Source organism: Chiloscyllium plagiosum, unplaced genomic scaffold, assembly GCF_037043375.1.
Source record: "Chiloscyllium plagiosum isolate Xiang-an unplaced genomic scaffold, Cpla_swu_hap1 HiC_scaffold_25, whole genome shotgun sequence".
Classification (NCBI taxonomy): Eukaryota; Metazoa; Chordata; class Chondrichthyes; order Orectolobiformes; family Hemiscylliidae; genus Chiloscyllium; species Chiloscyllium plagiosum.
Window position 1 is genome coordinate 14434594 of NW_028270163.1, and position 27612 is coordinate 14462205.

The following is a 27612-nucleotide window of genomic DNA, read 5'->3' on the forward strand; positions in this document are numbered from 1 at the left end:
AACAAAGAAAATTACTGAACTCAAACGCTGTGGAGTTTGACTAAAATATTATTCACAATTTTCCTTGTAAAATTAATGTTTCTCTCCCGATTTGGATTAGATCTATAGCTATTTAAAGAACTGTAGAAGTTGTAACATCATACCAGTAAGGAGGAGAAACGCTATGAAAGACAGCATGTCTAAATTAGTAACATGGTTACTGCACTGCTGATCTGGAAAAAACATATCAGAAAAGGTCAATTTAATGCACGAGAGATTGCTTTATCACTAAAGATGACTCAGTGAATAGATCTATTCCCACAGTAATGATATCTTCATTATGTGAAAAAAAAATTGAACAATTAGGAACAAAATGCTAACACATTCCCCACTCATGCTCTTTTGCTGGCAGTATTTCCTTCGCAAAGTTTTCTGTTGGGTGCACAGCATGTGTTAGACTTCTAAGCATTCTAATAATGTGGTTGGTACGTTAATGTAATTAAAGGGGATGATGGTGCCAAGAAAGGCAGAGGCAATACATGCTTGTCAAAAACAAAATTTATTAGGCTAAAAGCTATATCAAAAGAAGCTGTGTAGAAGTAATCTGACCATTGCATTAATAAAATGTGAAACAGGACTGAGCAGAGACATTATTAAGTGGTTAATTGTTACTTGGTCCTCTCACATCAAACGTTTTGAGACAATGGTTGTGAAAATAATTTTAATTACTTTATTATTTAATCATCCAACAGTGGAAATATTTTAGGATCCATGCTGAAAAACATAAAATAATCTCCAATTAGATCCACAAAACAATCATCACATCATTACATTTTATTCTCTGTTACAGTTTAATTTGTGTATTGAAATTTGCAACAACATTTTTCTTTTGGGTCAGTGGTTATTAAGATAATTTTCATGTCAGATTAGCTTGTTCCATTTGCAAGCAAAGTTGAAATTTCAGGAATTACAAAGCAGGTCTATTGGCACCGGAAATAAATAAAACATAGGTCAATTATTTAGATATTGATCCTTCAAGATATTTTTATCCAAAATATTAATTATACCTTTTGATTTTTCAGATGTTGGAAAACTCTCAGTGCCTTTCTAGCATTTAATATGGTCTACTTCATATTTGCAGAATTATATTTCTCATACCTATTAAAGTGGAAACGTTCCACTAAACATAGAGTATGTTGCTCATTAGTACTTATCCAGCATCAGTTCTGACAACTAAAAACTGTTGAGTAAAACCGTAATCACAATATTTGTCTCTGATAAGTAACTATACGTTTATGAATGCAGAAATGTATTGAGACTTCTTTAGGAAATTGCCTGCTGCATACCAGGAGAGGGCTTTGCTGCCCCCTATGGGTTTTTAAAAAATGTTACAAGACAGCAAATGGCAGCCTATGCAATTTCTTGGAATATTAATTAGGTTCAGTGCATGACTTAAAATGTGCTTAGGGAATCCAATAGACCATGTGAACACTATTTAAAAATGTTGGATATATCCTTGACGAGTGATATAATCTGCTGAGTGTTGTGCCCAAATCAAGTCATAGGACTTTCTTAAAACAGATTAGATTTGCTTCTTGGTCAGTAACATTTAATGCACTGAGAACTGACATAACACTATATTAATACTAATTTATTTATAATGGGTCCAGGTAGTTCAATGAGTTGCTAGAGTGCTCATTAACATGTGAAATATGAGGGGTTAGATTGCTGACCTGAGTTTCAAACTATGCCAATAACAAATCAGTATTATGTAAATGTATATCACTAGTCCAATAGGTCTGAGTATTATATTCATTCTCTGACAGCCAGTTGTATTGTCAGGAGAATACTGGTGAGAAAACACACTTCCTAATTCCACAAAATGCACTCAATTTTATGTTTATAACTCCCTGCAAGATGATTCCATGAATTGATTTAGCATTTGAAAACAAAATATGATCGCATTAGAAATGGTGCTTGATGAGATCAAGTCCTGATTAAAAAGTTCATTGATAAATATGTCAATCCTTTTTTGCCACTGATACATGGGTAGAGCCCTGCTGCTTCATGCTTTTGCTGCCGCTAAACTTGACCATTCCCATCTACTCCTGGCTGGTCTCCTTCAATCTACTTGAAGTCATCCAAAACTCTGCTGTCCTTGGCCTCCCATTGAAGTTTGTTCACCTACTACCCCAGTAATGGCTGACCTACACTGGTTCTCAATAAAGAAGCATCTTGATTTCAAAATTCTCATTCTTGTTTAATCGTCCTCCATGGTCATGCCCAACCAATCTCTGCAATCTCCTTCAGCCCCAAAACCCTGCAAGACATCTATGCTTCTTTACTCATTTAATTCTGGCCTCTTCTGCATCTCAATTTTAGTCACTCCAGTACGGGTAGCATGTCTTCAGTTACTAAAGCCCAAGCTCCAGAATTATGTTTTTAAACCACTCTATCTTGATCTCTCTTGCTTCCTTCAAGACATTTCTGACATCCTACTTCCCCAAACAAATTTTCTGGCGATGTAACCTCGCATCTCTTTGTGTGATTTGGTGGGAAATTGTACTTGGCACTGTTATAATTTGGCTTGGGGATTTTCATTACACTAAAGGCAAAATACAAATGCAAATTGTTGTTGTTCAATGGTCTGGAGAGGGTTTTGTCACTCAATCAGATCTTGACTCAACTGTAATTCCAATCCAATGCCTGCCTTTGGTCTCTTCCCCTTGGTCTCCTTGCCAAATAAAAATCCATCTCCATCTTGTCCATTTTCAGTTGATCCAGCACCAACAACTACTCACTGCCAGATCTCCACAGCACATTATCAGAAAAATTGCAGCTTCAACAGTATTGATGAGTCACTGTTTTGAAAGAAAACTTCAGATTTCAAGTCCCAATTACCTGACGATTCTAATAATTGAAGCTGGATTCGAGAATTTGCTGAAATGTAAATTTGCCTCTAACCTTCGCAGAGTGATGTCTACAATATCGAGAATTTTATTAATTACTTTAAATTCGTGCGTCAAATATTAACAAGTAGTCATTTTCAAAACGGCTTAAACTAAAGCACCCGCGCCTTGAGAATAAACTCGGCAACAAATTACTGCAAGATCTTTAATTCAACATTTAGGCTTGCTGAACACCGACTTTACATGCTAACTTTCTCAGTTGTTACTTGCTGGAGTGATGCCAACAAATTTCTTTTGCCCATATGAATCGACTAACGTTGCACCCTTAAAAATAGCCCGTAATGAGAAAGTAAGAGTTGATGGACTAAGCAGCTTTGGTGGCGAATCTTTTGAATACCAAATATAGAGGTTTGTTCTGCTGAGCCAGCAGAAGAAAATATCTATAAAGATTCACAGGGGGTGTCAACAATCACCCACCCTTTCAGCTGCACCGTACGTACTCCAGGGATGTTGTTGGTTTTCCCATTAGCTAAGATGCTGTCTCCAGTATTTTGAGCTTTGTTCATGCTTTTTGATAAATTGTTCTTGGACCTTAACACATTGTGAAACGCTTGGGTTAACAGTGTAGAGTGTGGTCCGTCCTGATGACACCGTTGTGTTCAGTTGGGTATTAAAAAGGGCATAGTGTGATTATTTGGAGAAAAATAGCGCGTAAGGATACGGGGGAGAAAGAAAATCACGAGATTGCTTGGGTCATGATGCACGTTTGAAGGGCTGTTGCAGGCACGATCGACCGAATGGCCTCTTTCTGTACTATAACAACTGTGATTCTGTGCATAGCGATAATGATGTGAACATCAAAGTCAGCAGGTCTGGCAGTATCTTTGGAGAGAGAGAAAACAGAGACAAAGTTTTGGGTCCAGTATGACTCTTCAGAAGAAGACTTATATAGTTTCCTCTGAAGAAGAGTTATACCAGACTCCAAACATAAACTCTGCTTTTCTCTATCTCCACAGGGGCTGCCAGACTGGCTACGTTTCTCCAGCCTTCTCTGTTTCAGATTTCAGCACGCGTAGTTTCCCTTGTATTTGTTACATACAGCAATCTCGCTGGCTGAGAAATAATTATCTGTTTAATTGATATCAGGCTAATATTTTACTCATTTATTTTGCAGTGCATCTGCTGCAGAAGCCAGGCTTTTTAATCTGTGCTGCGTGGAAAATAATCAAGGTATGCCCTCATGAAACATGCTGTGTTCAAACTCAGATGTTAAAACTCTTGACTCCGCAGTTGAGATTTTTTCTTTGCGTAACCCATCTAGATTACATTGAGCAATGCATTGATGTGCTTTTAAAACCAAAATTGGAACATGTAATCTTTTTTTGTAATGTTTAAGCTACATATTCAAAGCAGCCAAGAATTCGGTGGCAAGAGAGGTGGGAGGCTCCGTGGTTAGAATACAAGGACGTGGGGGAAGCAAGTAACTTGTCAATGAGGGAGATCTGTCAGAGAGTCTACATAATGAGGAAAGAAAATGCTGACTACATGAAGTTATCAACGTATCCAGGCGTCAAACTGATCGCATAGATCGAACTCTTAGCGGGTGAAAAAAAGTGTCATTTTGAGCAAACCCTATATTGTAGAGCGGAAAGATTTTGCGCACTATGGCCTCAAAAACCCTTGAAACATCAATCTCGTTATTTTTAAAAGAGTACAGAAATCCCAGAAGGGCAAAAATGTGAGATTAAAGTCCTGCTTGCAGGAGAGAACAGGGTGCCAACTCCAATGCAAACTGTAGAGTGCGCTATTTACTCGGTGATAGGAAGGGCTGAAATGCAACCTCAATATGCCAGGAGGTTTTTTTTTGTAATTCTTTATTTCTGCATTTGGATGGCTAATCTGCACCTCCGTTTCAACAGTAAGCCGTAGCCATGGGTGATTCGGAGATGGCAGTGTTTGGAGAGGCGGCTATCTTTTTGAGGAAGCCAGATAAGGAGAGGCTGGAAGCTCAGAACCGACCATTCGATGCTAAAACCGCCTGCTATGTCACTGAAGAGAAGGAATTGTACGTTAAGGGTACAGTGAAGAGCAAGGAAGGTGGTAAAGCTACCGTGGAGACTTTGGACAAGAGGGTCAGTTGTAAAATTGAAAAGTAAATCAAATCGAAATGCTGTATTGTTTTCACAATCTCCCATTCCTTTAATTAACACGTCAGGTTGTTTGAATATTTTGCAGACACTAACTGTGAAAGAAGACCAAGTCTTTCCAATGAATCCTCCAAAATTTGATAAAATCGAAGACATGGCCATGTTGACCCACTTGAATGAAGCATCTGTGTTGTATAACCTCAAAGAGCGTTATGCTGCCTGGATGATCTATGTAAGTACAGCAGCTTCCGGAGTTGAGAATCTCTCACAGCGCAGATTTATTCAAGAGCAGTTTAATTCGAGCGTCTGTTCCTGCACTTTCCCCACAGAAATACACATATTTCTCCTTCCAAGTTCTTTTCTCTTTTGGATTATGTTTCAATGTGAATCCAACTGTTTTCCAGCAGTGTAGATCCCAACAACTTTCTTGGGATAACAAAACCTATCAGGGAATCAAAATATTCTCCTGATCTATCATTTTGACAAAATCTAGCATTTGTCCTTGTTTACTCCATCAAAATCCATTGCGTCTCCCTTCAACACTTTTCTTTCTCCAATGGAAAAATGTTCAGTTTTTCAGAAAATCAGAAATTGTTAGAAAATCTCAGCAGGTCTGGCAGAAATTTTGGAGAGATAGTAAAATTAACGTTTCGGGTCCAATGGAACTCCCCACATACGTTCGAGACACCACCCACGCCCTCCACCTCCTCCAAGACTTCCGTTTCCCCGGCCCCCAACGCCTCATCTTCACCATGGATATCCAATCCCTCTACACCTCCATCCGCCATGACCAGGGCCTCCAAGCCCTCCGTTTTTTCCTCTCCAGACGTTCCCAACAGTACCCCTCCACCGACACTCTCATTCGTTTGGCCGAACTGGTCCTCACCCTTAACAATTTCTCCTTTGAATCCTCCCACTTCCTCCAGACCAAAGGGGTAGCCATGGGCACACGTATGGGCCCCAGCTATGCCTGTCTCTTTGTTGGCTACGTAGAGCAGTTGATCTTCCGTAATTACACCGGCACCACTCCCCACCTCTTCCTCCGCTACATTGATGACTGCATTGGCGCCACCTCGTGCTCCCGCGAGGAGGTTGAGCAATTCATCAACTTCACCAACACATTCCACCCTGACCTTAAATTTACCTGGACCATCTCTGACACCTCCCTCCCCTTCCTGGACCTCTCCATCTCCATCATTGACGACCGACTTGACACTGACATTTTCTACAAACCCACCGATTCCCACAGCTACCTGGATTACACCTCTTCCCACCCTACCTCTTGCAAAAATGCCATCCCGTATTCCCAATTCCTCCGCCTCCGCCGTATCTGCTCCCAGGAGGAGCGGTTCCACCACAGAACACACCAAATGGCCTCCTTCTTTAGAGACCGCAATTTCCCTTCCCACGTGGTTAAAGATGCCCTCCAACGCATCTCATCCACATCCCGCACCTCCGCCCTCAGACCCAACCCCTCCAACCGCAACAAGGACAGAACGCCTCTGGTACTCACCTTCCACCCTACCAACCTTCGCATAAACCAAATCATCCGCCGACATTTCCGCCACCTCCAAACAGACCCCACCACCAGGGATATATTTCCCTCCCCACCCCTCTCCGCCTTCCGCAAAGACCGTTCCCTCCGTGACTACCTGGTCAGGTCCACGCCCCCCTACGACCCACCCTCCCATCCTGGCACTTTCCCCTGCCACCGCAGGAACTGTAAAACCTGTGCCCACACCTCCTCCCTCACCTCCATCCAAGGCCCTAAAGGAGCCTTCCACATCCATCAAAGTTTTACCTGCACATCCACTAATATCATTTATTGTATCCGTTGCTCCCGATGCGGTCTCCTCTACATTGGGGAGACTGGACGCCTCCTAGCAGAGCGCTTGAGGGAACATCTCAGAGACACCCGCATCAATCAACCAAATCGCCCAGTGGCTCAACATTTCAACTCCCCCTCCCACTCTGCCGAGGATATGGAGGTGCTGGGCCTCCTCCACCGCCGCTCCCTCACCACCAGACGCCTGGAGGAAGAACGCCTCATCTTCCGCCTCGGAACACTTCAACCCCAGGGCATGAATGTGGATTTCAACAGTTTCCTCATTTCCCCTTCCCCCATCTCATCCTAGTTTCTAACCTCCAGTAACTCGACCTGTCCGGACTTGTCCGACCTGCCCAGCTCCTTTTCCACCTATCCACTCCACCCTCTCCTCCCTGACCTATCACCTTCATCTCCTTCCCCACCTACCTATTGTACTCTATGCTACTCTCTCCCCACCCCCACCCTCCTCTAGCTTATCTCTCCACGCTTCAGGCTCTCTGCCTTTATTCCTGATGAAGGGCTTTTGCCCGAAACGTCGATTTTGCCTGTCCTCGGATGCTGCCTGAATTGCTGTGCTCTTCCAGCACCACTGATCCAGAATCTGGTTTCCAGCATCTGCAGTCATTGTTTTTACCTCGTTTCGGGTCCAATGACAGGTCGGGCTTGCTGAATGTTTCCAGCAATTCTGATTTTGTGTCTGACTTCCAGCATCCGCAGTTCTTTGTTAAATGGTCAGTTTATCCTGTTTCACTACAAACAGAGCTCCCCCATTCCCAATAAGTTGAATTTGATCTTTCAATATATGTAGATCAATTTCTGGTCATTCACGGTGGTTCATCAATAAATCTACATTTGTACGTGCACATTCTCTCCAAATCTGCTGGAAGAATCCGGAATAACTTTCCAGCTAAAAGGAGTTACCACATTTTCTACCAGATGATGACACACTGTATTAGGTCCATCGCATAGCTTCCTGCATGGAGTGCGGTTGACAGAATTGGACCAAGCTTATGCTGAACCGGTCATTTCTAACTGGTTAACCTACGTTTTATACTCTAGTTTCGATTTATAAAGTAGAGGCGACCAGCCTTATTAGCTTGTTCTTCCACCTTGATACGTCTCTGTATGACAAATCCCGAGTCTCCTTACTCCTGCATCCTTTTTATAATCTCCACAAATGACATTAATAATTGAATTAACGCGCTTATTTATTAGACGTAACTTCTTTGCCTTTAGACCTACTCTGGGCTGTTCTGTGTCACGGTGAACCCCTACAAGTGGTTGCCCGTGTACAACCCCGAAGTAGTGACCGGTTACAGGGGCAAGAAGCGTCAAGAAGCTCCTCCCCACATCTTCTCCATCTCTGATAACGCCTATCAGTTCATGTTGACTGGTGAGTATTGGAGCGGGTTTTTGATCAGCGCGGAATTTTTAAAAAATCTCTTTGCACTCAGAATCAGGACTACATTTCTATCTGTTGTGTGAACTTTGAGCACTCATCTTGAATTTATTCTTCTTCACAGATCGCGAAAACCAGTCGATCCTGATCACGTAAGTTACTGTTCTAATATAATCCCGCAGAGATCGGGAGTTAGGGAACAGAACATTGACTCTTTTAATCTATAATTAGTCTATTCTAATCGCTTTATTGGTCCAGCACTTGTTAATTTCCTCATTTTCTATCTCCCTCCTGTCCAGCGGAGAATCTGGTGCCGGAAAGACCGTGAACACGAAACGTGTCATCCAGTACTTTGCCTCAGTTGCAGCTGCAGGTGATGCGAGCAAGAAGAAAGAAGCTCAGAAATCTGGGAAGGTAAATACAACATTGATATAGTTGACTATGACTTGGTGTTTGGCTGTAACTCTTTGCTTGACGCGTTAAATGCTCCGAACTGTGTTAACGGGAAATCTTTTTGCAGGGGTCCCTGGAGGATCAAATCATCCAGGCTAACCCATTGCTGGAAGCCTTTGGGAACGCCAAGACAGTGAGAAACGACAACTCCTCTCGCTTCGTAAGTTTTTGAAACATTTCCTTCAGTTGCTGACTATCTTGCACTGTATCCTCTGGTGTGCACTGCACTTATTAGCATCAGGATCTGCCAATATCACAAATTAAACTGTGCATTTGTTGTGAAATCTTGCTTCAAATCTCTGATTTCAATAACCTTCACATTCCAGGGTAAATTCATCAGAATTCACTTCGGGGCCACTGGGAAACTGGCTTCTGCTGATATTGAAACCTGTAAGTGCTGTTGAAGTTAACCTTTCAACGTTTGTAGATGGAGTTCTGGTCAAACACAATGGTTCATCAGTAAATCTACATTTGTATGTGCACATTCTCTCTAGATCTGCTGGAAAAATCCAGAGTAACTTTCCAGCTAAAAGCTGAAAGGAGTTACCACATTTTCTACCAGATGATGACAAACCACAAGCCAGAAATTGTTGGTAAGGACAGAAGTTTTGTTCTCTGCTATACTGGGAGTTATTAGTTCCAAAGCTTTAATTTTGACCATACACTGTACCCTAAACTCATTTTACAAACAGATAACTTTTTTAAAAAAAATCTAAGCATTATTCTTGTAATTTAATGCTGTTGTTTTTGCATTTTAATTCCAACTTTATCTGATATAAGGGCTTGCCTGTCTGTAATGCAATCAGTGGTGGCTTGATGTATATAGAACTTAAACTGAATTTGACGTTTGGCTGAATGGAAGAGAAGAAACCTGAAGGTAAAACTGGGTGCTATGGAACATTTATTTATTGCAAACATTCCCACAAAATGTTTATTTTGTTTTCTGCAGAGGCTTGCCTCATTACCACCAATCCCTATGATTATCCATTTGTCAGCCAGGGTGAGATTAGTGTCAACAGTATTGATGATAATGAAGAACTGGTGGCAACTGATGTGAGTATCATCTGTTTATGCTTTAGTTGTATTTTCTTATTCCCACTGATATCTTGAAAAGCATGCAAAAATTTAGGCAATTAGCACAAATACTCCATTTTTCTTTATTCTAATTTTTGCTATATTAAAGACAATACAGTCATGGAGTCTGATAGCATGGAAACAGACCCGTCAGTCCCACCAGGACATGCCCATCATAATCCCAAACTAAACTAGTCCCACCTGCTTGCACTTGGCCCATATCCCCCCATATATTTCTTATTCATGTACTTATCCAAATATCTTTTAAACATTCTAACTGTACTCACATCCACCACTACCTCTGGAAGTTCATTCCATACACGAACTCTGTGCAAAAAAGTTGTCTCCCATAACCTTTTTAAATCTTTCTCCTCTCATCCTAAAAGTATGCTCCCTCGTCTTGAAATTTCCCACCCTAGGGAAAGGGCACCGGTCACTCACCTTATCAATACCTCTCATAATTTAAAACACCTCCATAAGGTCACCCTTCAACCTCCTTCGCTCCAGTGAAAATGTTCCAGCCTATCCAGCCTCTCCAAATTAAGTAATACTTATCCATGCTTCCAGACAGAAAGTTTTTTTTGATGTATCAGGTGTGGTAGAATGACATTTCAAAGTAAATTTCAATACTTTCACAAGTAAGTAGATGAAACTATTTCTACAAATGTTTCCTTTCTTTTTGATTTTCACTCTATTGTTTGGTTATAAAGACTGCTATCGATATCCTGGGCTTCACCAATGAGGAGAAATGGGGCATCTACAAACTCACTGGTGCAGTAATGCACTTTGGTAACATGAGGTTCAAGCAGAAACAACGAGAGGAGCAAGCTGAGCCTGATGGCACAGAAGGTAACAATGTCACACATCTCCATTTACTATATCCATTAATAAAGGTTATACATTCAGATTACAAGCTTAAGGGGTGATTTGATCAAAGACATCAAGATATTAACAGGAAAAAACAGGGCAGGTAAAGATAACCTATTGCTATTGGTTGCACATTCCAGAACTAGGGGTCATAGTCTGAGAATTAAGGCCACACCATTCAGGAGAAATGTTAGGAAGCACTTTGACACACAAAGGGTGGTAGATGTTTGGAACTCTTCCACAAATGGCAATGGATACTGGATCATTTATCTATTTTAAATCTGAGATAAATCGTATTTTATTCAGGAAAGGTATTGATATGCAGTTCGACTACGGATTAGGTATGATCTCATTGAATGGTGAACAGGCCTGAGGGGCTGAATGGCTTATTCCTGTTGCTATGATCCAATTAAATTTCAATCAATAAAATACACTGTTTATTTAAATTTATAATATAAACTATGTTGAAACTAATTTCAAAATGGTAAAGTATGTTCTTTAAGAAACAAATGGAGTCAAATTTTGGATTCACCTGCAATGGGAAACAGTCTCTCTGTATCTACCTTGTAAGACCCTTATAAGGATCTTTTAAGAATCTTATATGCTTCAATAAGATCACCTCTTATTTTAAAGCCCAAAGAATACAAGCCCAGCTCCTCAAACACTTTCAAACAAGAAAATCCTTTCATCCTCAGATCAACCTACTGAACCTTTGCTGAATGTCTCCAATGTCTTTTGTTCGATAAAAAACCCAGAAGTGTTCACAGCATTCGAGTACTTTGTACTGTTTTAGCAAATTTCTTTATTTTTATGTTCCATTTCCTTTAGAATAAAGGCCAACATTTGATTTGCCTGCCATCCGACCTGCTAAACTTGGACATTAACTTTTTGTCATTTATGCAGAGGACACCCAAATGCCTCTGTACTGCAGTTTTCTGTAGTCTTTCTCCATTTGCAGATTTGCAGATTGACACTCTACCTCTTTAGTTAGTTTATGGCAGGATTTTTATTTGACCACCAAATCCTGCAGTTCGATCTGAACCCAGAGCTTCTGATTCAGAGAGGAAAATGATATACGTTTGAGTACAAGACCACTCAGCACAGCAGTAAGACCTCTTAACTAAGAAAATGAAAACCAATAGTGCTCACTGTTTATTGCAGCATTCTCAATTTAGATGACTCTTTTTATTTTATTAGATGCCGACAAAGTTGCTTACCTGACCGGCCTCAATTCTGCAGATTTGCTAAAGGCTTTATGCTTTCCCCGAGTAAAGGTTGGCAATGAATTTGTGACCAAAGGTCAAACTGTTCAGCAGGTACAGCTTATAAAAATATTAGTGCAATAACATGCATACATGGACATTTAATACATTTAACTGAGGTTCTACTTTTGGCTCAAACAAGTTTTCTATTCTTTCAGGTTTACAACTCTGTTGGTGCCCTTGCCAAATCTATTTTTGAGAAAATGTTCTTGTGGATGGTTGTCCGTATCAATCAGCAATTGGACACAAAACAGGCCAGACAATTTTTCATTGGTGTGCTGGATATTGCTGGGTTCGAAATTTTTGACGTAAGAAATAGAAACATAAATAGCACAAAATAAACTATTAAAACAAGACAGCACCAAAATCACAAGCCAATGATTAATTAACACTTTCAATTGCTATCTGTATTTAGTTCAACAGCCTGGAACAGTTATGTATCAACTTCACTAATGAGAAGCTGCAGCAGTTCTTCAACCACCACATGTTTGTTCTAGAACAAGAAGAGTACAAGAAGGAAGGAATTGAATGGGAATTCATTGATTTTGGTATGGATCTGGCTGCTTGCATTGAGCTCATTGAAAAGGTCAGTAATATCATGCAAATGTTAATTAAAGCTGAAATCTATTTATAGAGACACCATTTCTTTTATTTAATTATCTCAGCATCCATAAATGTTGTCACATCCGCAGCCCATGGGCATCTTCTCAATTCTGGAAGAGGAGTGCATGTTCCCCAAGGCCTCAGATACAACTTTCAAGAACAAACTGTATGATCAGCATCTTGGAAAGTCAAACAACTTCCAGAAACCAAAGCCTGCCAAAGGAAAGGCTGAAGCTCACTTCTCACTGGTCCATTATGCTGGAACTGTGGACTACAACATTTCTGGCTGGCTGGATAAGAACAAGGACCCCCTGAATGAAACTGTAACTGGACTTTTCCAGAAATCATCAGTGAAACTACTGGCTCATCTCTATGCAGCAACAGCTGAATGTAAAATTATATTACAGGAAATTTTAACATTCCATTTTCTGAAAATTGCATTCCTCAGTTTCCTAAATTGATTAGAACAAACACATGTCTTGCTCTTTTGTAGCTGAAGCCGGTGGTGCCAAAAAGGGTGGCAAAAAGAAGGGTGCTTCCTTCCAGACAGTATCAGCTCTATTTAGGGTACGTTTTTCTCTGATGTGGCGATGCATGTGAATCAACTTCTAATGATTTTGAATGAGGTGGAAAAATATTGATTGAGTGTGCCAAATATGATAAGTACATTGTCTTGAACTATTATTATCAACACTAGAGATCAATGTTCCTTTTTTGTTCACTTCAAAGGAAAATTTAGGCAAGCTGATGGCTAACCTGAGAACCACACATCCACATTTTGTACGCTGTATTATCCCCAATGAGACAAAGACACCAGGCAAGTGTAATTTCCTCTCTATACACAAAGGTTTTGATAAATAAATCACAAATCAAATACGTAATATGTACAGTCCCTGGTTTTTAACTTAAAAGGGCATATGGTATTTGTTTGGTGTGCTGTATTTAAATTATTATATTTTAACCAACAGGTGCAATGGATAACTTCCTTGTCATACACCAGCTGAGGTGCAATGGTGTGCTTGAAGGTATCAGAATCTGCAGAAAGGGATTCCCAAGCAGAATCATCTACGGTGACTTCAAGCAAAGGTATTGAAAATTAAAATGCACATGTCAAATTTATATTATACATTATTAATTAGCAGATACAGTTCTAAAGAGAAATAACAATAATATGTTTAATATTCTAATACAATAGATACCGGGTTCTTAATGCAAGTGCCATTCCTGAAGGTCAGTTCATTGATAGCAAGAAGGCTTCTGAGAAGCTATTGGGATCCATTGATGTCGATCACACACAGTACAAATTTGGACACACAAAGGTAATTACAGTCAAAATGGAAGTTTTTTATTGTGAAGTAATAGGAAGAATCCATCAATATAGCTTTATGTTTATGTTGGAGAACATAATATATGGTTTATTTTTCCTGTATTATTATGGAAATAGAAAAACAGAGCTAGTCCACACCCACTACAAATTACTCTCTTCGGGTGGGAACAAAGCATTTCACATTTCAACTGTGACACAACTGGGCATCTCTCAATTCAACAATGCAAAACCAAATTGAATCATATTTTTAAAATTTACAACAGTTTAAAAATTCACATTTTGCCCTTCAACAAAAAAGCTGAGCACTTACTTTCATTTATTTAAGGTGTTCTTCAAGGCTGGTCTCTTGGGTACACTTGAAGAGATGAGAGATGAAAAATTGGCTCAACTTGTTACCCGCACACAGGCTATGTGCCGTGGATTCCTAATGAGGGTTGAATTTAAGAAAATGATGGAAAGAAGGTGAATGTCATTTGGTGCGAACATCAAAATAAATGGATCAATAAAAAACATTTTACAAAATACCACATAATTTTATTCATCTAAAATGCTAAATAAGAATTGTTTTAAACTGTGTCTTATCTAATTGCATCCTTCAGGGAAGCACTGTACACTCTGCAGTACAACATCCGTGCTTTCACAAATGTCAAACACTGGCCATGGATGCAATTGTATTTCAAGATCAAACCTCTCCTGAAGAGTGCTGAAACTGAGAAGGAAATGGCAAATATGAAAGATGAGTTTGAGAAAACTAAGGAAGCACTTGCCAAATCTGAAGCACAAAGGAAGGAATTGGAAGAGAAAATGGTAGCTCTTGTACAGGAAAAGAACGACCTGCAACTTCAAGTCCAATCGGTATAAACATGCACATTTTTATAACAGTAAACTGTGTTTACAACTTGTGATAACCATATCCTTGTATAATGGCTTGTGTCACTTTTTCTTTAGGAAACTGAAACATTGGCAGATGCAGAAGAAAGATGTGAGGGATTGATTAAAAATAAAATTCAACTGGAGGCTAAACTAAAGGAAGCCAATGAAAGATTAGAAGATGAAGAGGAGATAAATGCTGAACTCACAGCTAAGAAAAGAAAACTGGAGGATGAGTGCTCTGAACTGAAGAAGGATATTGATGACTTGGAGCTCACTTTAGCCAAAGTTGAAAAAGAAAAACATGCCACTGAGAACAAGGCATGAATCAATGATTTTTTATGTATTGTAGATGCAGGATGCACAAAAAGATTTTCATATCTGCTCATGACTTTTTCAAAAAATTATTTTCTATGCTTTGTCTTTATTGAATGTAGGTTAAAAACCTGACTGAGGAGATGGCTACCCTTGATGAAAGCATTGCTAAATTAACAAAGGAAAAGAAAGCTCTTCAAGAGGCCCATCAGCAAACTCTGGATGACCTCCAGGCTGAAGAAGATAAAGTCAACACTCTGACCAAAGCAAAGACAAAACTGGAGCAGCAAGTTGATGATGTAAGTGATCATAAACACAACAAGATCAAAAGTGATTGATGATAATGAGATTATTTCTTCAAAATTCAATTAAAAATTCTTCATTTCCTTAAAAAGCTTGAAGGCTCTCTCGAGCAAGAGAAGAAACTTCGCATGGATCTTGAACGCGCTAAGAGGAAGCTTGAAGGTGACTTGAAGCTGTCACAAGAAACCATAATGGATTTGGAGAATGATAAGCAGCAACTGGATGAAAAGCTTAAAAAGTTAGTATTTATCTATTCTTTATTTACATTCCCTTTCCTGCAATTTTTAATCCAGCTATGCTCATTATTAGCAGTTTGCAATTGGAGACACTGACATTTCAGTCAGGGAATGTATATTAATTAGCATGACCTTTTGACACAGTAGACTTTGAACATGTCTATATATGCTGGTGGCACGGATTAAAAAGGAAGGCCCTTCATTGATGATGTTAATTCAGGAACTAAGGCTACATTTTACGTACTAAACAGACACTTTAATGTCCTTGACATGTCAGTGAAAATAGACTTCAACAGTGAATTCAGTCATAATACTGAAATGTAGTACTTCAATGGTGTAGTTTAATATTTCACTCTTATTATTAAAGGAAAGAATTTGAAATCAGCCAACTTCTAAGTAAAGTTGAAGACGAACAGATTTTGGGTTCCCAACTGCAGAAAAAGATTAAAGAATTACAGGTGATTTATTTATCTGATAAAAATGTCAATGTTTCCTTCAAAAACATTAGATGCATGAACTGATGCTACTTATTCCAGGATTATAATCAATTAATATTTACTTCAAGGCTCGTATTGAAGAGCTTGAAGAGGAAATTGAAGCTGAACGTGCCTCCCGTGCTAAGACTGAGAAGCAGAGAGCTGACCTTGCTCGGGAACTTGAAGAGATCAGTGAACGACTAGAAGAAGCTGGTGGTGCAACTGCAGCACAGATCGAAATGAACAAGAAACGCGAAGCGGAGTTTCAGAAGATGCGCCGTGATCTGGAAGAAGCAACCCTCCAGCATGAAGCCACAGCTGCTGCTCTTCGCAAGAAGCAGGCTGATAGTGTGGCTGAACTTGGGGAACAAATTGACAACCTGCAACGTGTGAAACAGAAGCTGGAGAAGGAAAAGAGTGAGCTGAAGATGGAGATTGATGACCTGGCCAGCAACATGGAATCTGTGTCGAAAAGCAAGGTATGCTTTTCAATGTGGCTGTACACTATTCATTCATATAATTAGCACAAATGAATTATTATTGTTTGTTTTCTTTCATATCCTTTGAGAATTCTCTATATTGGTTTTAGGCAAACCTTGAGAAAGTGGCTCGGACTCTTGAGGACCAGGTCAGCGAACTGAAGGCCAAACATGATGAGCATCAACGTTTGATCAATGATTTATCAACTCACAAAGCACGTCTTGCAACAGAAAACGGTATTTATCAGCTCCATAACTATTTATTTCTTGGTGTCCAGTAAAAATCAAGTTATTGTGTCATTTGTTTTTGCTTGGAATCTCTGCTGATTTGCAGGTGAACTGAATCGCCAGTTGGAGGAGAAAGAAGCAATGGTATCCCAGTTAACAAGAAGTAAACAAGGATATACTCAACAAATTGAGGAGCTAAAGAGACAACTGGAGGAAGAAACAAAGGTACCAGAGTAATTTAAATGAATAAGGCAAATAATATATAAATCAAAATGCGTCAAATTTTAAAATAATGCTTTTTGTGATGTGCTTATAATTGACTGAAGATTTCACCATTAGAAATGACTTTATTTCAATTAATTGTGATCATAGGCTGTGTGTTAAAGTTTATGATCAGCCTAATAATCACAGTTTTATATACTATTAATTCCTCATCAAACTTGGTAACTTTTTCAGGCAAAGGGTGCCTTGGCACATGCCCTTCAATCCGCCCGCCATGATTGTGATTTGCTCCGTGAACAATATGAAGAGGAACAGGAAGCAAAGGCCGAGCTCCAGCGGGGCATGTCCAAGGCCAATAGTGAAGTTGCTCAGTGGAGGACAAAATACGAAACTGATGCAATCCAGCGTACAGAGGAACTGGAAGATGCCAAGTAAGTTATAATGAAATGAGAATTGAGTTTCGTATCACAGGGTCATTGAGATGATATTTGTTACAACATTTTTGGTCTTACTCTTCTCAGGAAGAAGCTTGCTCAGCGTCTGCAAGATGCAGAAGAGCACATTGAGGCTGTAAACTCCAAATGTGCTTCATTGGAAAAGACAAAACAGAGATTGCAAAATGAAGTGGAGGACCTAATGATAGATGTGGAGAGGGCAAATTCAGCAGCAGCAGCTCTTGACAAGAAACAGAGGAACTTTGACAAGGTATGAGCATATTAATTATTGTTTCTTAATTTCTGTCATTCTAATTATCATAGTAATCTTGTATTAATCTTAAGTAAATTCAGCTTTGGATAGACATAAGCCTGGCGACGTTTACGCTACAATTTGACTAGATTCTTCAATGGACTAAAATCAAGTCTATGAGGATCTTCCTTGAAGCCATCAAATAAAATTTAAACTTCACAATGGTTGGAGTATAATTCTGTTTGCCCCAAAACATTGTGGAGGTTGGATAAATCTCAATATTCAAGCCTGCAATTGATAGATGTTTAGAGGGCAATCTTAAAGTAAATGGAAAAAAGGGGGATTTGAAATTGAGCTGAAAGTTCTCATGTGACAGACAGACAGAATATAAATTCAACAGAAAGTTTAGTTCTAATCTTGCAGTCAGTGCTCCATATTCCCCATCTGTCAACTCAAATCATTATTGATGTCAAAGTGCATTCTCATATTTTATCTGCAAATTTCACAATTGTCCACTACAGATTCTGGCAGACTGGAAACAGAAATTTGAGGAATGTCAGGCTGAACTGGAAGCAGCTCAAAAGGAGTCTCGCAGTCTCAGTACCGAGGTCTTCAAGATGAAGAACGCATATGAGGAAGCTCTGGATCAACTTGAAACTCTTAAACGAGAGAACAAGAACCTGCAGCGTAAGTGTGAAAACTTCATTTATCTTTTGAATGTTTAAGAATGTTGATATTATGAAATTCATATGTATCTCCCTTGCTGTTAAAACCTAGATCAAAATTTTATTCTTGCCTACAGTACTTCGTACGGTCCAGTAATCGGTTTCATATCATGAGTATATCATTTATTGTGTTGATATTCTTAGTTTAATTGCTACAAAATTGGTATAAAATATACTTTTTTCATTAACTAGAGGAGATCTCTGACCTGACTGAGCATCTAGCTGAAAGCAGCAAAGCCCTCCATGAAGTAGAAAAGGCAAAGAAGACAGCTGAACAGGAGAAGAGTGAAATTCAGTCAGCTCTGGAGGAAGCAGAGGTAAAATTAATAATTATTTAAGCAGCACAAATTAGAAATTAACTAGTATTTGCTAAATAGATTGAGTTGCAAAATGCGCACAGCATTAAAGAACTTTGAAATTGATTGAAGGATTTAAATGTTATCAGCACAAAGAGAACACACTAAATGATCTAATTGACATCTATAGAGAGTAATTTATAATTGATCTTTCCAAACCATAGTTTGCTTTATATTAGAGCAGATAAACCAATGGATTCTTTTATGACCAATTTGTATAACATTGAACCAGGGAAATGGATGACTAATTTTGTATTACGTAATGCACTTTAAAATTCAAGAATTCCTATTTAAATTATTGCATATCGACATTCAGGAGCTAACTTTAGTGTGCGACTATGTCTCACAGAAGCACTGAATTGTAAGATGCTGCACAGAAGGAAACCATTTGGAAATTATACAATTCCAATTCTCTCGTGATCTAGCAATATGTCTATGTCTAAGGAGAACTGAAAGGCTATTGCTAGTGCTTCCATAATTTCAATATTTATTCCTCTTAGTATTTTTAAATGCATTTGATGTGGTGCTAAAGTTATCAACTTTAAGTGCAGCCAGCTATTTTTTAGATTTTTGATCATTAAATAATACACATAAAGGTGTTGAGGTTTGGAATTGGTGCTTGATTGATGGTTAAATTTAAATCTGAGATCAACAGATGTTTGTGAACCAAAGATTTAAAAGGATACGTGGAAAGGTGGATATGTGCATCAGATCACAGATCAATCATAATCTCACTGAATGGAAACTGAATGCAGGGGCTAAATAGACTACTCCCATTCCTATGTCTCCACATTCCAACAGGCTATAAAGATATATTAATATAACACAAAAGTAACCATAGAAAATGTAAGCAGTTTTAATGGCAATAATGTGTGAAATATTGAAAATGTGCCCTAATAGGCCTCCCTCGAACACGAAGAGAGCAAGCTCCTCCGTATTCAGCTAGAAATGAATCAAATAAAGTCTGAAATTGACAGGAAGATTGCAGAGAAAGATGAGGAGATTGATCAGCTGAAGAGGAACCACCAGAGAGTTGTAGAAACAATGCAAAGTGCCTTGGATGCCGAAATCAGGAGCAGAAATGATGCTTTAAGAATCAAAAAGAAAATGGAAGGTGACCTGAATGAAATGGAGATTCAGTTGGGACATGCAAACCGTCAAGCCTCAGAAGCTCAGAAACACCTCAGAAATGTGCAAGGACAATTAAAGGTCTGTTTAAATTCTTAGTTATTTTTGATCCATGGTTTAATTTTAACCTACTTCCAAATATTGTGCAATTTTATTAATTAAGCACTTCTTTATTTTGCCTATGACACAAGTTAATAGAAACATAAAGGAATTATCATTTGTCTGCAGTTTTAGAACATTCAAACTTTTACTTGAAAAATATGCTTCTCAGTTATGTTATAATAATTTGTTTTGATTTTCTACAATGTCTGCTTACAAAGACCTCTACATTCTAAACAGGATACCCAGTTACACTTAGATGAGGCTTGCAGAGCTCAGGAAGACTTGAAGGAGCAATTGGCAATGGTTGAACGCAGAAGTAGCCTGCAGCAGGCTGAGATTGAAGAAATCAGAGCAGCCCTGGAGCAGACAGATCGATCTCGCAAAATTGCTGAACAAGAGCTTGTTGATGTCACAGAGAGAGTACAGCTACTGCACTCTCAGGTCAGTCCACACACTAATCTCACGTTTGAATACAGGGAGGGTGTAGCTGAGGCCTCTGAGAAGGCTGAGTAAGCTGGTAGGGCCTCGGCAAAGTGACACTCTTGAAATTAATGGCAGGATCTCATTAAAAGTTTTAGTTTAACTTCCCAAACTGGAACCTAAACAATTGGTTAGCCTGGCTAGGTAGTGAGAAGGCAAATCAGTGACAGGAGGTGTCGGTGTGTGCTATCTTTTAAATGATTAATTTCTAAAATCTGGAAAATGCAAGCAGCCATAGTAAATTTTAAATTTTACCCCTGGTTTCTCAACTTGAAGATTAATATCAGGCAGTAGCCTTTCTTTTTTGCAGTTCACCAATCCTGTCACACCTTTTCACAAATTAACTTTTCCTGTAGAACACAAGTCTCATTAATACCAAGAAGAAGCTGGATGCTGACCTGAATCATCTCCAATCTGAAATGGAAGAGACAATTCAGGAATCCAGGAATGCTGAAGAGAAAGCAAAGAAGGCTATCACAGATGTAAGCCAGAAGTTAACAGTTTGTTTATATTTTTACAAATATTGGTTAAGGAATGGAATTGCTTAGTTGATGCCCTTTCAAGTTTGAGCAGAAATAATAATTTGCTCCATTGCCTCACATTAACAAGGCTGCCATGATGGCTGAAGAGCTGAAGAAGGAACAGGACACCAGCGCTCACCTTGAACGAATGAAGAAGAACCTTGAGCAGACAGTGAAAGATCTACAGCATCGTCTGGAAGAGGCTGAGCAGCTGGCAATGAAGGGAGGAAAGAAACAGCTCCAGAAACTGGAAGCTAGGGTAAGTACTGTATGCTGTATGCTTACTTTTGCAAATATGTTGTGGCTTTGGCAATGAAATAATAATCATAGCAATTTAGAGGCAGTGTGTTTCTGGCACAAATCTAAAACAATTAATGTTATCTGGATTAGGTGCGTGAACTGGAAAATGAACTGGAAGCTGAGCAGAAACGAGGTGCTGATGCTATTAAAGGTGTTCGCAAATATGAAAGAAGAGTGAAGGAACTGACCTATCAGGTATTTATAAGCTCATTACTTGGTGTGACACATCATTTTTTAACTTCCTATTTTAAAAACAATTCAATCTAAATGTTGCTTTTTTTTTGTTTTCAGTCTGAGGAAGACAGGAAGAATATTCTGAGACTGCAAGACTTAGTTGACAAACTGCAGATGAAGGTTAAGGCCTACAAGAGGCAATGTGAGGAGACTGTAAGTATCTGAGAAATATAGTTCCATTTATCCAACAAAATGTTTTAACAAAATGTTTTTATAAAGGCATAATTATGTTTAAATATTTGAGTTTATGCTCTGAAAAGAACATCAAATATTTATGACATTGAAGGAATGTCAGGGACATCAGAACTCTGTCTATGCACAAAATATAATAGGTAAGTTCATTCATCAGGTCATCGCCTTTCATCACTTACATATCCAAACTTGTTCAATAAGAACATATTCGGCTTTGTAAATTCATGACTTATACTCTAAATCCAAAATCATTGCTTTCTTTATTAACCAAATTCTGAAATGCACAAAACATTCTGGAAATATGGACCTCAAAATTTGCATGGAAGTTATTTGCATGACAAATGCACTGTCAGTAATTAGAATTAGAATACCTACAGTGTGGAATCAGGTCCTTCGGTTTAACAAGTCTTCACCAACCCTCGAAGAATAATCCATTCCCCTATCCTATATTTACCCCTGACTAATAACCTACACTATGGGCAATTTAGCACAGCCAATTCACCCAACCTGCACATTTTTTTGAATTGTGGGAGGATACCGGAACATCCAGAGGAAATCCACACAGACAACGGGAGAATGTGCAAATTCCACACAGACATTCACCCAAGGCTGGAATCAAACACACGTCCCTGGCTCTGTGAGGCAGCAGTGCTAACCACTGAGCCACTGTGCCACCCAATGATTCCAATGATTTGGTTTTACTCAAACACTTTGAGACACATCTCAGAATGGTATGAGTTCTGCAGAAGGGCACCAGACTTGGAACGTTAACTCTACTTTCTCTCCACAAGTGATGCCAGACTTGCTGAGTTTTTCTCACAATTTCTGTTTTGTTTCAGAATTGTATACGTTTTTTGTTAATAACATTAGATTTTGTTTTGAATCCTTTTTACAACAAAATTGCCATTGCGCTTTGCATATTGCAATAAAGTACTCTGGAACGATGTAATTATGTTTAATCTGCTTTATATTAATTTTTGGTGATAACACACTTAAGCAAATTGCGATAAGAAGATTCCTTGAATGTGACATTCAGAACAGGAACCGCATTTGAGAGCACATCTGTTATATTTCATCTTCAAACTTCGACAGACAAGGAAATCTTTGGTTTACCTAGCATATTTTGTTTTTGTTTTCCTTGGAATTAACATTTTAAAAGATTTTCATATAGTTCCCAAAATCTTTAATATAATCTTCATCCAAAGTATTTTCAAAAATTTCACAAAACACATGGAGTCTTAGCTACTTTTCTATGGGATAGCACCATATAACATCTTCAAGCATCTTCCTCAGTAGGTTCAGGTTATAAGGTATCAAGCACAAATGTGATGTTATAATTTGCTGATTCATATCTCACTCTTTTGAATATCAGAATAGCATTTTCTATAAACCAGTCTCCACTAGTAACTTTTATGGAACTTGTGAAAATATTTACAAAGTTTCACATACTCATACTCTTATTGTATTAAATTATATATAGTGGCCAGCATCCATATATGGACATTTTTGTGCAGAAATCATACCAATTGCGCCTGTTTTTCTTTAGATCTATGTCACTTTGTTATGTACTAGCTCAGAAGATTCACAAAGTAACATAGCAGTCAGAAAGTGAAAATGTTCACTTTTTTCAACTGCATGTAAACTAAAGTCTCAAATATAAAAGATAATAGTTAAACACACTTCACAAAACAATAAATTGCCAGTGAGCAGAAGCTTTCATCCAATTTAGGTTGGTTTCAAATTCTGATTCCAGATGTAAATGAACTGTGCTAAAATACACCAGAGACCAATATCCTCTCACAAAGGATAATAATTTCAGTAGCCTGTGAATGTTTAGACTTGAGACATCAAATGTGTGGATCATGGCATGAGAACTAATAGTCACTTCTCCAAATACATAATACATTCTGTCAAAACATTTGTGAATGATTTGCACTTTTATAGTCCTTTTAATCAATTACCCTGTACATTCTCCTATTCTCACCATTCTGATAGTAATCTGATCTTTTCTCTTACTTAATTCCCTTTAGGAGGAGCAGGCCAACATTCATCTGTCCAAGTTCAGAAAGGTGCAGCACGAACTTGAGGAAGCTGAGGAACGTGCTGACATTGCAGAGTCTCAAGTCAACAAACTTAGAAGTAAAAGCCGTGACATAAGTTTGAAGGTACAGTAAATGTAACCACTTAAAAGTGCAAAGCAATTGGCCTTAAGTGACATTAATAACAAAAAGCATTGGCAAGGATTTATGTTATTCATCATAATATAAGCAATATCTTTAAAACAGTCTCTTCTTTGTATTGATTAAAGCATTTCCACTTTCTTTTTACCTATTAGGTCTCTGCAGAAGAGTAGATGACAATCTGAAATGGTCCAAAGAAGAAATCCACAAAATGTGCATTTCTTTGTAACATAGTTTTATAAATGTAGTTCTATCACTAGAAATAAAAGTGCAAGTTGGACATATCTTCCTTTGTGTCATCCTGTGTTTGTTAGTTGGACAGATAATCATCGCACAAGAAAAGTGCTGCACAGAGAGCCTTCAGTGAAATGACATTGTCATCAAAGATTTCATGTGACTACAGAATGGAGAAACTAATAGAATGGTACCAGCTGAGATTCTGCCATATCTTTATTCTTTATTGAAATTTGAAGGTAGAAATTTTCTGATCCCATATGCACCTTTATCAGGAGACATTAAGGTCAGCCTCATGCCTCAGTGGCATTGTTTACATGAGGAGTCAATACTCAGATTGCCTCAAGAGGCAACCTGGATATTTCGGCATTCCTGAAGAAGGGCTTATGCCCGAAACGTCGATTCTCCTGTTCCTTGGATGCTGCCTGACCTGCTGCGCTTTTCCAGCAACACATTTTCAGCTCTGATCTCCAGCATCTGCAGTCCTCACTTTCTCCTCCTATTTGATGAACCCCACTTCTGGGATATTTCTGATGAATACCACTTCTGAGTATTTGTTGATCCCATTTGCTAGGTCACTGAATTCACCAGCAGAGCAGCTGAAAATCTTTCTCAGTCGTGCAATAGTGGGTAATAATAGAACTCTCAGGACAACCATGGAGTCATAGACACATAGAGCTACACAGCATGGAAACAGACACTTCAGTCCAACTTGTCCATGCTGACCAGATATCCTAACTATTTGTCTTGTTTGCCAGCATTTGGCCCATATCCTCTAAATGCTTCCTATTCATATACCCATCCAGATGCCTTTTAGATGTTGTAATTGAACCAGCCTCTACCACTTCCTCTGGCAACTCAGATCACACACACATCACCATCTGTTTGAAAAAGTTGCCCCTTAGGTCTCTTTTAAATCTTACTCCCACCACCCTTAAAACCATGCCGTCTGGTTTTGGATTCCACCACATGGGGAACAGACCTTGTCTATTCACCCTATTCATGCCCCTCATGACTTTATAAACTTCTGTAGGTCAGCCTCCAACACTCCAGGGAAAGAAATCGTAGTCTACTCAGCCTCTCCCTGTAGTTCAAACCCTCCAACCCTGGCAACATCCTTGTATATCTTTTCTGAACCCTTTCAAGTTTCACAATATCTTTCCTATAGCAGGGAGACCAGAACTGCGTGCAGTTTTCCAAAAGTGGCCTAAGCAATATCCTGAACAGCGGCAACATGACTTCCCGACTCCTATACTCAGTGCACTGACTAATAAAGGCAAGCATATGAAATGCTTAATTCTCCTATCTACCTGGGACTTCACTTTCAAGGAACTCTGCACTCTAAGGTGTCTTTGTTCAGCAATACTACCCAGGACCTTACCACTAAGTGTATAAGTTCTGCCCTGATTTGCCTTTCTAAAATATTTATCTCAATTAAACACCATCTGCATTCTTCGGCCCATTGACCCATCTGATCAAGATCCCATTAGACTCTGAGGTAACTATCTTCACTGTCCACTACACCTCCAATTTTGGCTTAATCTGCAAATTTACTAACCGTACCTCCTGCTCCTCCTGACTTTTCAGGGAGTCATTTTTTAAAAAATTATATAAAAACACCTTTCATCATTGGCTGCCTACCTAGACTGCAGTGACAATGAAAGAATCCTGACTAGAACAGGCCTTGTGTTTGACATTAAGATTAAAAAAACAAGAAAAATCAAATGTGAAATTTGAAGAGGGCTAACCTCAGTAACTGAGGTGGACTGAAAACAAAGATTGGGGGGTAAAATAATATATAAAGCAACAAAACGTTGCTAACTGATGATCTAGCTTAATTAAGCACCAGCCACATTTAAAAGAGGGGAAAAAGAATGACATGGAAGTCCGAGTTCCACAATTTGAAGACATTGAGATAAATGGGAAACAGCAGAAGATAATAAATGTCAGGTTTATCATATCATAGAGATCCACGCAGATTACACAAAGTGCAGATGAAAACTGAGAAAACAAATAAAAGGAACAAAAAGATTGCATGAAAAAAAATTAGACCTCTTCCTTCTATAAATGTATGCAATAGAAGTTTCTTTCACTCTTCCACGAGGAAGTGAGACTGATTAATAGATCTTTTCAGAGATCTGACAATGGTATTATATCTGATCAACTTCCTTTTGTGCAATGTGGTTCCATGACTCTTTGATTAGTTACATTAAACCCTTACGTCAGATTTGGAATAATGTGTTCTGGTCTCCAAAGAATGACATAGAAACGCTGGAATACTTTTTTAGAAAATGGAAACAAAACTTTGGCTTTTTATCTAACAAAGAGAAAACTAATGGGTAGCCTAACAATCCTCTTTAGAATTAAGAAGCAGTCGGATAAGGCAGATCAGATGTGTGCATTCACTTATGATACAGATCAAAGTTAGGAGTCATAATAGAAGGCAGTCATCAATGAGTCCAATAAGGAAAGCTGAATAGCCTTCTTTAGAAAAAGATGGTAAGAAAATGAAACTCACCATGATAGGGAGTAGAAAGTGAGGTCTGCAGATGCTGGAGATCAGAGCTGGAAATGTGTTGCTGGAAAAGCGCAGCAGGTCAGGCAGCATCCAAGGAGCAGGAGAATCGACGTTTCGGGCATAAGCCCTTCTTCAGGAATCATAGGGAGTACCAAAAGTTAAATAGCACATACACATAAGAGGAAACCAGCTAAACAGATGAGGGGGACATTAATAGAATGTTAAAAAGAATCAGGAGAAAAAGGACAGGATGTTATGTGAGTAAATTCAGATCGATTTGGCCAAATTATCCACTTCTGAGTTTTACATTGTGTACAATTCTCCATAAATTCTTTGAAATTTGCATCACAGGTACATAGGATGGTTAAGAAGTTTTCGACCTACGGGGCAACTTTTTCACACAGAGGGTGGTACGTGTATGGAATGAGCTGCCAGAGGAACTAGTGGAGGCTGGTACAATTGCAACATTTAAGATGGGTATATGAATAGAAAGGGTTTGGACGGATATGGGCCGGGTGCTGGCACGTGGGAATAGATTGGGTTGGGATATCTTGTCGGTTTGGAGGGTTGGACCGAAGGGTCTGTTTCTATGCTGTACATCTCTATCACTCTATAACACGCTTGCCTTCATTGCTCAGGTCATTGGGTATCAGAGTTGAGACGTCCTGTTGAGGTTGTACAGGATTTTGGTGGGGCCTCTTCTCTGTGCTGTTCTGATTACCCTGCTATAGGAAGGATATTATTAAATTGGACAGGGTTCAGAAAGGATTTACCAGGATGTTACTGGGAATGGAGGATTTGAATTATAAAAACAGACGTTTTCCCACTAGAATGTAGGAAGTTGGGGAGTGATCTAATAAGAGGTTTATAAAATCATGAGGAGAATAACAAGAGTCTTTTTCCAAGGATGGAGGAGTTCAAAACTAGGGAACATATTTTTAAAATGAGAGGAGAAAGTTATAAAAAGGACATGGGGGA

The 27612-nt window shown here is 38.8% G+C and overlaps 1 protein-coding gene across 1 annotated transcript; it reads left to right on the top strand.

The window, feature by feature from the left end:
- Window positions 1–4056: 4056 nt before the first annotated feature.
- Window positions 4057–24167, top strand: LOC122562025 (myosin-4). Its single transcript, XM_088000470.1, has 40 exons — window positions 4057–4118; window positions 4808–5020; window positions 5124–5267; window positions 8100–8256; window positions 8387–8414; window positions 8562–8676; window positions 8783–8875; window positions 9042–9105; window positions 9210–9308; window positions 9665–9768; window positions 10500–10638; window positions 11854–11972; window positions 12077–12226; window positions 12334–12504; window positions 12611–12911; window positions 13015–13088; window positions 13251–13338; window positions 13490–13607; window positions 13717–13840; window positions 14174–14310; window positions 14448–14703; window positions 14797–15039; window positions 15156–15332; window positions 15429–15574; window positions 15940–16030; window positions 16138–16527; window positions 16638–16764; window positions 16862–16980; window positions 17212–17408; window positions 17499–17682; window positions 18186–18351; window positions 18582–18706; window positions 19646–19954; window positions 20213–20416; window positions 20812–20937; window positions 21065–21235; window positions 21367–21471; window positions 21568–21663; window positions 23733–23867; window positions 24038–24167. Exons 2-40 carry the CDS (start codon window positions 4820–4822, stop codon window positions 24053–24055), a joined length of 5811 nt encoding a protein of 1936 aa, XP_087856596.1. The 5' UTR covers window positions 4057–4118; window positions 4808–4819; the 3' UTR covers window positions 24056–24167.
- Window positions 24168–27612: the final 3445 nt, after the last annotated feature.

Excerpts from the sequence above, each read along its gene's own strand:
- LOC122562025 (XM_088000470.1), top strand. The coding sequence starts at position 4,820 with ATGGGTGATTCGGAGATGGCAGTGTTTGGAGAGGCGGCTATCTTTTTG. Across the intron at positions 9,769-10,499 it reads AAGAACTGGTGGCAACTGAT|ACTGCTATCGATATCCTGGG; the intron begins GTGAGTATCATC and ends TTGGTTATAAAG. Across the intron at positions 15,333-15,428 it reads TGGAGCAGCAAGTTGATGAT|CTTGAAGGCTCTCTCGAGCA; the intron begins GTAAGTGATCAT and ends TTCCTTAAAAAG.